General features: G+C 42.8%; 1 protein-coding gene across 1 annotated transcript; it reads left to right on the top strand.

Moving 5' to 3' along the window:
• Positions 1–8,138: 8,138 nt before the first annotated feature.
• dlk1 (delta like non-canonical Notch ligand 1) lies at positions 8,139–12,881 on the top strand (the record flags this gene model as incomplete). Its single annotated transcript, XM_080783904.1, has 5 exons — positions 8,139–8,239; positions 8,469–8,532; positions 8,969–9,099; positions 11,099–11,240; positions 12,098–12,881. Exons 1-5 carry the CDS (start codon positions 8,188–8,190, stop codon positions 12,879–12,881), a joined length of 1,173 nt encoding a protein of 390 aa, XP_080640030.1. The 5' UTR covers positions 8,139–8,187.
• Positions 12,882–14,288: the final 1,407 nt, after the last annotated feature.

Here is a 14,288-nt window from a genome sequence, read left to right on the forward strand (position 1 = left end):
TGTCACCTTCTTGTTCCTATGGTAACATGACAGGAATTCCAGGTATAAGGTGAGGTCATTACAGCAGACTGATGTTGACCTTCTAGAGTCTACAGAATCTGTCTCCTCCCCTGCTTTCGACTATACAACTGTCTCTCTGTTGCTTTATGGCCGGTGTTGTGCACCAAAAGTAGCAGATCTACAGTACAAGCTCGCAACACATTGTGAGCTTGTGGAATGATTATATTTTCGGTTAGTGTGTGTGACACTGGCGTGCAACTTAGTCAACTATAGGCAATATAAGTGAAGTAGCGTGACAATTGGAGAACTTTATCTGCCTATACATCTGCAGGTCGACATTTACATTCAATGTACTGTAGTCGCTAAAACTGGGTATCATATTATGCAGTAGCCTATGGAGTTCTTCGTCAGGTATTCCCATATATGGAGTCTATGCAGATGTCAGAACATCATTGTGATGTCAGAACACCATTGTGATGTCAGAACAGGCCAGCCACAGGTCTTAATGGGATATATAACTGCATTGCAGTACCAATGCAAAGACTTGAGCTCGGTACATTATTTATTTAGTTTTCAAAGCGTGGGCGTAATTTTGTCTGTGGAGTGTGGACGTTTTCTCTGTTGTTCTCTAGCCAAACAATACAATTAATTTACATTTATGTCACCAGATATTTCACTAGGCGGAGATCTCTGACCTTCTATCTACAGGAGAGACTGCACTTTCTCTCTCTGTCTTGATCCTCCCTCTTTCTCTCTCCCTCTCCCAAACAATCTCTCTTCCTTCCCATCAGCTCTTCCAGACCTTTGATTAGTGCTTTCTTCGCACTGAATTTCTCTGGCTGCCATAATGATGATGAATGGCCCTATAACCTCCTTTAATGAAATCAAATAAGAATTTAGAGACACTGGCTAAGGATGTTTAATCCCAATATGTCATCAACCAGTTATTATTCATTAATTCTATCTCATTCCTGATGTTGCACACATCAGGGTTCTGCCTGCAGCCACAGACACTGATTGCTAATGATCTACAGTTATGATTAGTATTAGTATGATTTTGATGTATGATATTTATCGCAAGCCTCCATTTAACAACAATTTGAACCCTATAGTAGCATTCAACATGCTTGTATAATTGGCTATTTTCGGGGAAGAGATTTGGTGTAGATGTAAAAAATCACTAGCCTGGGTTCCAGCCTGATTTGCTGCGTTCCGCTGATCTGAAATGTCACTTCACAAGTGTTTGTGTTTACACAATGTTGTGTTTACACACTTTTGTCTTCAATGTTTGTGTTTACACAATGTTTTGTTACACAAACACTCAAAGCTGGACATAGGAGGGGCTAGCGCCCCTCAAAAACAGAGTACAGAGCTGACCCTTAAGTGGTTAAAATGCACAAAGGTTCTGATTTCACTCCATAGAAGCTGTTGCCAGAACAAAAGATAAATATAATGTTGATGTTGCCAAGTCGCCTCATTTTCTCCTCAAATTTAGCATCCAAAAAGAGGAGCATGATACTCCTCAACCCCTTTTCATCAGATACTCAGCATGTCAGTGTGATAGGTTAATCTTGATGAAATGTGTCAGCTGACGGACAACCAATCAATGGAGCACTCTCACTTGTTCACTTAACCTTTTCAGCAGTGTTTGAATATTGGAAAGCCATGCTGTCTTAATTGGGGCATGGGGCTGCATTTCAATGTCAGAGAGATATACTGTGCCTCTGAGATTAAGAGGAACAGGCTTACTTCAAGGAAAAGATACAAGAAAGGTACAATTTACCATATTCAACGCCACACCCCGTACGACTCTGTTTCTTTGCAGTCAGGACAGCAGCACCTAACTATATTTTTCACTGCAGTCTGAAAACTCTTCTCTTCAGTCACTTGTAAACCTCTTTCCTTATGCCTTCTTGTCGCCTTTTTGATAAATGGTAAATGGTGCATTTAGTGATTTTACCCATGTGCATTATATTCACCCATTCAAACACCGACAGTCGGGACTAAATTATGCAAGGCACCAACCTGCTCATTATCAGTTAGTGGTTCTGTCTTGCTCAAGGACACTTCAACACTAATCCAGGGGGAGCCAGAGATCGATTCCCAAGCTGTCACTATACTGTACCTCCTGAGTCACTGCCAATGCTATACTGCACGGATAGATGTGGTTATACTATGTTGGTTACTTAATAACAAATGTTATTTCGATTTGTGGAAAATGTTATTTAGATGTTGTTTACACGCATGCACGCACGCACGCACGCACGCACGCACACACACACACACACACACACACACACACACACACACACACACACACACACACACACACACACACACACACACACACACACACACACACTACTCTGTCTGTCTGTCTACAAGTGGACTAGTGGAGGTAGATTTAATCCCATTGATATGAGAAATACATTTCTCTCCTGTAAATAGAGCTACAGCGGGTGACATGCACAATATTATCCTTTTAGCCCAAGTGTTTTACTGAACCTCACTGTGCATGGTTTACTTCAGACTGCACACTGCAGAGACATAATTAGCTGCCCTTCAAAGATTGCCAACAAACCATTACAAACCAGACACTGCAAATCAAGTCGGCCACCCTATTCAATTATAATTATTTGACTCACTGCCCTAGACAACAATAGCTGTTGTTGTTTTCTTTTCTTTACTAATTCAGCTCCATAGCTATACATTAAACAATTGAATGAGGTCTGTTTCAGTATGTTTTGCCTTGCAACCATATGGATCCCCTGGGAAACGTACACATTTTTATATGATTAAGCGGCTTTATAACAACCTGTGATTAAATCGACTGAATGCCTGCCAAGAAAATATGCCCTGGGGCTACAGATCATTCTGTCCAATGGATATTGCCAGCAAAGTGCACAGTATGCTGCCACTCGCTCAGCCACACGATAAAATCCTCTATGCTAATTTATCTCTGAAAGGAACCATGGTTCTTGGAGTTAGACTACTGTGCACACATGGGATATGTGTCTAGCAACATCCAGAGATTTAAGAAACATTGAGAATGTGTCACAATTAACACTTTGACTGTGTACAGTATATTCCGTTTTTGGCAGACATCCCACTTTGCTGAGGAGCCGTGAGTGGTTCTGGAAAAACGGGAAGTATTTTATCCTCCTCTGCATGCGGGGGATAAAGAGAATGATGTATTATCCAGGTGTATGGGTCGTTGTGAGCTGTCTGCAGTTTGGGGGCCAAAGGCCTTTGTTTTCTCACAGACAATGAGCAATTTCTTCCCTCCGGAGGATGGAGCATTCTTCACACGAACTATGGACCTCAGCTGAGAGGATTCAATATATCCGGCAATATCTCATCTGACATCAGTACAAGTTAGCCAGATGTTGAAGCTCAGGGCAACAGTGTGTCTCAAGAGATATATCCCTACTGTCTGCATGGGAATGAGAAGGTTTGAACAAGAAACTTGTTTAATTTCGAAGTAGCATTGAGGACAGTGGTCGTCGTCCCCCCCCCCCCCACCCCACCCCACCCCACCCCACCCTAGAACAACTACGGACTTCTATTATAGCACACTGAGCCCAGCCATCAGGAGCTTAACTTCACAGCAAAACCCAGAAAATGCTGTATATTGGACGACCCTTTGTCGCTGGAATTGATAACTAAGCCGCTGGGTCTGACCATATCAGACTAAGCGGACGCAAAATAGAACACCCCCCATCATTCACTCACTTCCTGTCGGTCCTTGACTCAATAAAGGCTTGCATAACAATACAGCCTTGCAATCAGAGAGGCATTATGAAACCTTCACGGTGTCAAGGGACCAAATTGACTCGATAATTTGCTTCTGTCTGAACACACATGTCCCCTTGGGATAGGAGACTCATTTCACATGTCCCTCTTATTCAGCGTATTAGAGTCATCACATCACCAGATAATCTGTTCCTCTCAGTGGAATGAGATTTGTATAATGCAACAGAATAATGCCCAACATTGACCAACTCCACTGTGTGTGTGTGTGTGTGTGTGTGTGTGTGTGTGTGTGTGTGTGTGTGTGTGTGTGTGTGTGTGTGTGTGTGTGTGTGTGTGTGTGTGTGTGTGTGTGTGTGTGTGTGTGTGTGTGTGCGCGCATCTGTCAGTCTGAATAGTGTGAAATGACATTCACATATTCCTTCACATGCATGTTTGGGTCACAGCCACCACTTTAGGAAGAGACCAACCTGTCAAAGGATAACATTTTATATAACATTTTATATCCATTGTTCAAGATTCAATTACTTCTAATTATTACATGGCTTGGTTGAATGCTTGATTCTGATTGGTGTTATTTCTGGATAATGACCGCTCCCGCTCTATAATGAATTGCATTTTTATAGCGCTTTACAATGGTCCATTCATTCATACATTGGGAGGTGAAGCTATAACATCTCATTCTATAACAGACCGATGCCAAAGCCTCAGAGCACCTGCTGCGCCCCGCTTGATTTACTGCTGTTTCCAACATGACAGTCATGTAATCACACACACAATGTCATTTATAGCAAAAAAAATGCTCTCAAAAAATGTTTTGAAAACATTTGAGAGAGGGTTAAACGATGCAGTACCCGGAAATGAATTGAGAGCCTGCAGTTTCTATTAGCTTGGATTCCCCATTGATGATGTCACTGGTGGACAGGTTTCTGAACTGTCCACAGGCCTCCTATGAGACACAGAATAATTTTGTATACACCATATATGTCTGTCATGCTGACTGTGACATGTGTAGCTCTAGTTATTTAAATGCCCAATGGACTCTGACATGAGTTTGAAACTATAGAAAAAGTTCTCCTCGGAGGCTCAGAGCACAGGTCTCCACCAGGTCAGGGCCAGCAATGTTCAGAATTCATTATAGAGGTGAATGGAATCTGTAGAGTTGTTGCACAGCCAGAAATCGTCCTCCTGGTGGTGCTATAATAGGCTAATGTGACAAGGGTGGTTCTATTAGATGCCAATCTTATATGTGTAATTATTTTAAATGTGGGAAGGGGTGTACTGGCAGGATAACCACATCAGGTCATCGCCGCACGCATGCACATGCACACACACACACACACACACACACACACACACACACACACACACACACACTTACTTGCTTATGGCAGTCCATCGTAGTCGATGATGACTTCATATCTCCCGGGGGTAAGGGGGGGTTTTCAGCGTCTGGTGCGCTCATGCGCCCACATGTGGCGGTTAAGACCAATAGCTGATCCGCACACTTTTCCACACGTGGGGCAGGGGTGTGTTGAGCCTGGTAGGATAGTCCCTGCAGCGCGCTCATGCCACTGCCTGCGCTTCTCTGCGCGTCTCAGGGATGTCTTCTCCTCCAAGCGGGAGACACCTGAGTTGCAGGAGGAGCGCCAAGCGTCCCGGTCTTCTGCTATCCTTTCCAGGTTTGAGGGTGGAATGTTGTAGCTCTTTAGTAGCACCTTTATGTGGTCCTTGTATCGCTTCTGTTGGCCTCCTGCAGACCTCTGTCCGGATTTAAGCTGGCTGCAGAGGACCTGTCGAGGAAGACGAGCTGCAGGCATGCGTATCACATGGCCTAACCAGCGGAGCTGTCTGCGTGTCAGCAACACCTCCATGCTGGATGAGTTGGTGCGTTCGTATATTTCTGTGTAGGTCATGTGGTGCTCCCATGTGATACCCAGGATCCTTCTCAGACAGCGGCTGTGGAATGCCTCCAGGGATCTTATATGCCGTCTGTATGGTGTCCAAGCTTCACTGCCTGGTACACTGCTGCCTTGGTTGACACACACACACACACACACACACACACACACACACACACACACACACACACACACACACACAGTTTCTTTCATTCTCCTCTGAAGTATAACCCCTCCACTGAAGGATGGAGAGGTGCGGTGACAAGGGACCTTCAACTGTCAGACAACTGTCAGACAACCCACAGACACACACACACACACACACACACACCCTCAATAAACCATATTTTTACAGATGCCATTCTTTGAAATTATATCAAAGTTTGTGCAAATTTTCACGGCAATCGCATGCTTTCAGGCAAGATAAAGAAATACAGAAACATAACATGAAATAGATTAAAGTAAATATAAAATAAAGACGAAGGATAAAAGATTAAATAATTGCATAAGCACTATGATATACGGCCTTGACATTATTGAGATTTTCTTGACACTGACTGAGATTATCAAGCAGGGAGCTCCAGTGTTTTTGTAACCGGGCTACAAAAGCCATGCAGATCCCACAGATAATGACGTCAATGAATGGCCAGATGATGTCCAATCTAAACCTGGAGGGCAAGATAAGAGATCTGATTTCCTATTAGGTCAGGACGAGGGGGGCCAGGGGACAGGGGGGATTAAAAAGTCTGATGTTTCATCAAATCTTAATTAGCCCATAGCACTTGCCGTAGCACTTGTACTAGCCACGACGACCTTAGAGGCAAAGGCTAAACTTAAATAGCATTTTATGTAGACATAGCACTCTAGTCTATAGTGTATACTCAGTTTCGTACAGAACATTCTACTGTTAGACGAATGTTAGGTTCTTAGCGTTCTTATGATTCTTAATGACTATTTCTATGTGTTCTTGTTCTTGCTTACTGTAAATCGTAAGTGTCTGCTAAATGCCTTCATTGTAAATTGTTAATTATAAGGCTACCTGGAAACATATCTATATGTATCTGTCCCTTTCCATCTCCCCTTTTGAATGTGTTTGCTCTGTTGTTGAGAGAGGAAATCAGGGATTTGTATGACCTTTATTTTTTATTGATTGATTCGTTGTTTTGTTTTTACAATCAAATCATGTTCAGGATGCTCTCCCTGGTATACAAAGATCTGTAATACCATTTTGCTCACTGTGTAATAGAGGAAAGATTATCAGTTATACTTTCTTTATGGCTTGAACCTTCCCATTTATTGCAAATTGTACCATATATTCAACTGACAGAGGGGGAACTACAGCATATTTTAATGGGTGGATGAGAGAGAGAGATGGAACTGGAGATTTCCCCTGGTGCTTGACCTCCAACTTCAATATCTGCTGTAGGTCTGATAAGGTCTGGCAGAAGAAAATATATAATCCTCATAATTAGGTCTTTGAGTTAAAGCTCTGTGCTTGCTGGGAAGAAAAAATACCATTGGTTCCCTCGGGAAGGATAAAAGAGAATTGGGGCAGGAGTGAATGCAACAAGAATAGAAGAGCTATGAATGTATATTATTATATATGGCATGTACAATACTTAAGTAAGTCTTTCTAAATCTTCATAGGATGTAAATGGATGTAAATGTGTGTTCCTCCTTTATATTCACTCCACATTACATGGATAACTGAAATGGTGTTCCTGGAAATGAAATAGTGTCTAAATACGTGTCTATGGTCCTGTTATTGGAAACCTTTTGTCATACCCTCAAAATGCATCAAAGAAATGTAGGCTACCACCAAATCACGAGGAGGATGCACCTTTCGTGCATGAGGACAGCTCACTCAACCATGGAGGTTTATACTTCGTCATACGACAGTCATGCGAAAATAATAGATCTACAGGCTCACATCATTTCGTTCTCGCATCGCGATTCGGATGGGCCATGAGCTTGTAGATTGTCTATTTTCGGAATATAAATTAGGAATACTCTTCCCATTACTGTAGGGGGGGAGGAGCGTCATTTCCGATGGGACACTACGATATAGTGCGCTGGCACCAAAACCCTGCATGTAGCCGTCCGCGTATTGGGTCAAAAGGCAACGAACGATGACCAATATCAATGGGAAGCGGAGGCGGAGCGCTGCTAACGCGACATAGGTACGGTGCAATGGTGCATTGATGAAGAAGAGTGTGTTAATTAGTTAATTATCGTTCCATACGTTTAGCATCGTGGCTTATATAGGCTATCCGTTTCCCCCTGTCTTTCTGTGCGTAATGGGCGATATTGAGCGCACACTAGGGTTCGCGCTCGCGTTCCAGCGCATGGGAATGGTTCAGGTGCGATGCGCTTGTAATACCTGCGTCAACTTTTCTTTTCAGCACTGTCTGTAATCCATTTGGGTTGAAAGGGAACGGCTATGGAAAGAGGAAAATGCACCATGACTTAACCAGTATCAATTTTTACAGGATAAGACACGGCCACAGACGGGGATTATTTCGTTCTGGAAAATACCATGCACTTCATAACAGTGGGCATACTTCTGGTCGTGACTCACGTCGCCAAAGGTAATCGGAATACATTATTTGATATAGAGATCTATTCATCTCTGATGAACATGCAACTGCAATGAGATGTTTATTTAAAAAATATAGACCTATATTCACTGCACAATGATGTATAGTATAGGCTAAACGCTTATTCACATTTATATAATATATTTTACATTTTAATGAGGTGTTTGCTTTTTTATGTAATCGTGGCATGCTATTACTTTATCTTTTATTTCTCTCAAAGGATTGGAATGCATTGCAGGATGCAACACAGAAAATGGGTTCTGTGAGAAGGAAGGCGAGTGCAGGTACAGTAATATAACTAAAACGGCATTTATAACCCTTACCAGCTGCAAATCATCCAACTAAGTGCTAATCACAACCTGTCTCCTTCTCTGTTTGCCTAATAGTCCATAATCTGGATTCGTTTCTGACAAATCAATTTTCCTTTGAATTGGGTGTTGGATATTATGTTCAACTTTTGTATGTGCTTATAAAGCAACACTTATAAAGGACACTAATGTTTCATATACAGTTATTAGTATTTCTATAAATACATGTAACCCAAATTGACTTAGTCTCTGGCCTATCACCTGCTATCATATTTAGAGGAATTGCTTTATATTTGGCATTTCGCATAATTGCACAATTGCATAACCATTTGAAGAGCATTATTCACAAACATGCAATAATGCTCCTTTTGAAGTATGGTAATGGAGTCAGGTTTGGTGTTCTATTGCTCAGGTGCAGACCAGGGTGGGAGGGGGAAACATGCAACCAATGCATGTCCTTCCCTGGATGTCTGCATGGCACATGTGAGAAGGCATGGCAGTGCATCTGTGAGGATGGCTGGATTGGCAGTCTGTGTGACCAAGGTCAGTGTCAGCTCACTAGACCAGCGATTTGATTGATTGAAATATTTATTAACAGTTTGCAGAATTACAGTACATTTTAAGCAAGCACAAACTCAATACAAAGACTGTTAACTGTGAGTGGACGACCCAATTAAGCATTACACTTGTTTACAAGAGGGTCCACCTTGTTCAATTAATCTTTTCAGCTTTTCAGCTTTCCCAACCTGATTGGGAAAGCAAAAGATTATATTGATAATTAACATTAATATAAAAAAGATGTAAAAATGAATAACGTATAGGTGTTTTTCTTTAAAATCTTAATGAGTTTTCATATTGTGATACCAATAATATATGAATTTAAAAGTGTTAGTTCCATTGATCACTTGTAACAGAAGCGATTGATTGATAATTAAATTTAATTAAATTTAATTATCAATTAATCGCTTCTCTAATGCATTCATCCGTGTAAAGCTTTAGAGATTATAAAGTGGGCCCTGATCTAGAAAAAGTAGTTTTTTGTGTGCAACTGTGCACCCATTTCCCCAAATAGATGCAAATCATATAGATTGGCTATTTTGGCAGCTCAGTGGCCTTGTGGTTAGAGTGTCCGCCCTGAGACTCCTCCCTGCTTGACACTCAGCATCAAGGGTTGGATTCGGGGTAAGTCCCTGCGACATACTAGTGTCATGTCCAGGGGGTGTACTTGTACATCAAGCTGCCTCACGCTACAGAAACAGGAGATAGGCTCCTGCCCTATGGGCCTCATGGCTCGGCAAGGCTACTTACTATTTTGGCTGTGTATACACTGTTGCCTTGAGAAAGCACAGGTGTGTGTATTGGGCTCAGAGTAGGCTCCCTGTCAAGGTGTACTTTTGCTCACAAAGATATATAGGTTACATTACACTTTATTATGTTTCCAACGCTTTGAGGATTTGCCTGCTATGTTTGAAGGACTTAATGTACATAGCATAGATGATAGAGATACATGATATAGTTATGGTTTAAACAGGTCATCCCTGACTATGAAATCTCATTCAATTACATTACATATAAGGGACTATTATTTTAGTTACTCTAGTTTAAACTAGAGAAACGGTTAGATGGCACTTACACCCGCCTTCTAATGAGAGCCCAAAATCTGTCTTGGAAGAGCCACCCATCGACTAATCTAATATACGGCAACCTTCCCCCGTGTTTCTTCACTTGTCCGATCCAGAAGAACACAGTTTGCCGGCCACTGCTACAGAGCTGACAATGAGGTTATATCTTCCCTTCTTCTCTGGAGTCCTGCCTCAAAGCAGACCAGAGGTAGAAAACTGTCGTTCCCTGATGTCATCGCTAGGGACACAGGCATCAGTAAGCAGGAACTGGGGATGGCAATGAAGGACCGGGAAGTCTGACGTAATATTGTGAAATCCACGATCTCGACCGCGGTCGAAAAATGATGATGATGATGATAATTTTAGATTGTTTTAATTTGCATATAACTTCTTTTTTTTTTTTTTACGGTTGGTTTGGTTAACGGTATTCACGCACGGTCACATCAATCTGCATGCATATTCTACAACGTATTGTGTGAGCCCACCGAGGGAGCGTGAACTAAAAATAAACATGATTTGGCCCTGTAAGTATGAATATAAATTGCTCACTCCAGGTCTACAAACAAAGAAGAATAAAGGGTCTTTGAGAAAATGTGTGGAGGATTAAAAGCCATGCACACTTGTCACATGGCTTCTGGCTCTGTTTGACCTACTTCTCAATGAATCCACGTACCTACCACTATGTATGCCTCTGTATATTATGGACCAGGGACCACATGCCTTGTTTGTTGGTGATAAATCTTTGTGATAAGGGGCCCTGTGAGTCAGAAAAGAGAGTGCACGTGTAAAGGAGAGAGAGAGAGGGAGAGGGAGAGGGGGAGAGAGAGCGAGAGGGTGAGTGAGAGAGAGAGAGAGAGAGAGAGAGAGAGAGAGAAAGAGAGAGAGAGAAAGCTATAACTGCACATGCTCTTATTTTACAGATACTCATCTGTGTTCATCCCAGCCTTGTTCCAGTAATGCCACCTGTGTTGAGACAGGAGAAGGGGGATTCCTGTGCGTCTGTCCTGCAGGCTACATGGGTGAAAACTGCCACATGAAGAAAGGCCCTTGCCTAACAAATGGGTAAACACTTTGCCATAGCCCCATTAAATATTTACCCCCTAATTAAGCCCTGGAAATCCTCCTAATTATACAACTTTACAGTGGTAGATCATACAGGATCTACTACATGGGCATGAGGGGCGTTTTCCCCACAGAACAGGCATGCCTGCCTGTTCTGTGAGAGAAATGCATCTCCTGTCCATCAAACCGTAACGGAGCTGGCTGGCAGAGCTGTCCAGACACCAATATCATAATAGATGTGCATGCTTTGATCATCGTTAGACTACCCCTGTTATTGACTCCGAGAGGCCCACCCAAAATCCAATATAGTCCACTGTCACTGAGTTGGCTCGCCTCCTCCTTGCTCAATAAATAATCATTTGAGTTTTATTTTGAATTTTCTAAATGAGATAACTATAGCTTCCCTTGAATGCCTGCAGGGAATTCATCTCTATTATTAGCTTTCTGTGTGGTTTCATTAATCGGCAGCAGTATGAGGCGGGGGATGTCTCAACTGCTTGCCAGAGATATTATTTATTTGATGAGCAGAAACTGAGGGACTTGTGTAATTACAAAGGCTACTCCAATAAGATATTGATCGTTTTCCGTTTCATCTCCATCTCGGCTTTTCATCAATGCAGGGCTGTAAAGCCCTGCATATTGATAGGCCCAATATGTGGGAGCATGAATTACACATCAACATAAGCCCCTATTGCTTGTCACTGCCTCTGACTTTTCTTATTAGCATAAACATCGATAACCATTGTTCATTTAAATGAATACAGCAATCAGAATGTAGCAGAACATTCTGTTTAATTGTGGGTAGACCTAAATGGAATTCATTCCCTATAAGCCCGTTATCCTGCTCTGTCCTTCAGCTCTCCTTGCCAGAATGGTGGCACATGCACCGACGATGGCGGCTTAGCAGCACACCCCTCCTGCCTGTGTTCCTCCGGGTTTGCCGGGGACTTCTGTGAGATCAACGTTGGCAGCTGTCAGCCCAACCCCTGCAATGGAGGCAATTGCACTGACCATGGCCTAGCATTTACATGCACCTGCCCCGGTGGCTCCTTTGGGTTTACCTGTAACGAGACCACCCTCTCCCCCCCCTGTGTTAGTGGGCCCTGTGTCAACGGAGGGACATGTGTGGGCCGACCAGATGGAACGTTCCACTGTGTTTGCCAAAAAGGATTTGCAGGTCCCACTTGCTCCCAGCATCACCGGCCCAAGGCCAAAGCCAAGCCAGCCAGACCTCTTCCTGACCACAGGGGGCTGTCACAGCCTCTCCAGCACTACTCCCTTCCTGCCCATGCCTTCCACAAGCTTCTCAGACCTCCAGAGAGAGACCTCCTCAAGATCACATTGAAGGAGACGGTGCATTCATCTGGTGGCCTGGTCAGCCATGGTCAGCTGCTCTGCTTCAGCGTATTGGCCCTGCTCACCTGCCTGGTCATCTTGGGCACCACAGGAATCGTGTTCTTCGGCCGTTGTGAGATGTGGCTGGCTAGTGCCAAGTACAGCCACCTCGTCCGGCAGCAGAAGGAACACCTGCTGAAAGGGGCGGGTGGTAATGGTCAGGAGGACCCCGAACATTCAGTGAACATCATCCTCCCAGAGAAAATTAGACTCACAAACTTTGGGAGGCACTACACATCCATTTAAAATGATCTCTCTTTCTCTCTCTCCACTGTCTTGATCTTTTTAGTCTTTCTCTGTATCTCTATTTTGTTTGAGGGATGTCCTGCTTTTGGTGTGTAACCCAAATTTTGTCCTAACAAACATTATATGCCATTGACAATGGATGAACAATTTTGAGTTTGTGTAAACACTAACATTGCATAACACAAACATTGATGACGAAGGTGAGGACGCAAATTGTGATTGGCCGGAATGAGATGATGTACGATGATGAGAGTGCCCCTCACTTCACACGGGTGTGATTTTTTATTTCTGTTTCATTATTTTTCTCACCCTCTGTGGAAGGTCTGTGACAGAATGAACTGGCATTACTTTTGTACAGGAGACATATCACTGAAGACCATTTGCACACTATCATGCAGGTTTGAATTCATAGCCTACAGGACCACATGGACAATCGTAACAATGCATTATGAAACATATCTTAACACAATTTAGTGGCACAGGTGACAAAATAAGCACCAATAAGTTATCCATTAACCCATTCTGAACGGGAACCCGCTTTGGTGTTGGCATCATGTTATGCTTTAGCTATTGAAAAATAGCAGATCTACAAGCTCATAGCGCGCCACCGAGTGGCGCGCTACGAGCTTGTAGGTCTGCTATTTTTGAAAAATCGAAGAGCGACTGACCTTTTTAGAATCTGATCTCAGGTCAGAATGGGTTTAATCAGACCAGTGTGTGTCCAGTGGAAACCTCGTATGAATCTGATCTCAGGTCAGAATGGGTTAATAACTTATTCATAGCAACTTTGATTGATGGTTGCTATTAGAAGAAGAATATGAATGTATCAATGTATTTTATATTTGTTTCCTAATTTTTAATTTGATTACTATTCCTGTTTGATGTCCATGTTGAGCCATGGATGTATATTAAACTACTGTGCACCTGCTTAGACCATGAGGAAGGTATGCTAAAACCTGTTGCAGTTGAACTTTTTTGGCTATTTGATATAAAACGTATTGTAACGCAGATCTCCATCAGACTGGGTTGCCTAGCCAGGGCTATGTCCAGTTTGTGGTGTCCCCTACTGGCAAAAGTGACGCTTTTGGAGGTATGCTTTATAGAGGGGGATCATTTGTGGCACCCCCTATATGGGTATATTTTAAGCTAAACCACTTTTGCACTGTTAGAAGCACCTCAATATGCGAGTGTCGAAAGACCCGGCATTGTAATTGACAGTTCTGCCTTTTTGAACTCCTTCAAAGCGTTTTTGCAACTATGCTTAACCTTAATATAACCTTATTCCTATCGTTAACCTCAGTAAAACAATGCCTAAAGCTAACCTTATTCCTAACTGTCTGGGTCTGCGAATGGCTGAGGGCCATGGCCAAGTTTCAGCAGTATAGGTGCCTCTCGCTGGCTGTGTGA

Source organism: Protomyctophum bolini (genome assembly GCF_963924005.1).
Source record: "Protomyctophum bolini genome assembly, chromosome: 15".
NCBI classification, from domain to species: Eukaryota; Metazoa; Chordata; class Actinopteri; order Myctophiformes; family Myctophidae; genus Protomyctophum; species Protomyctophum bolini.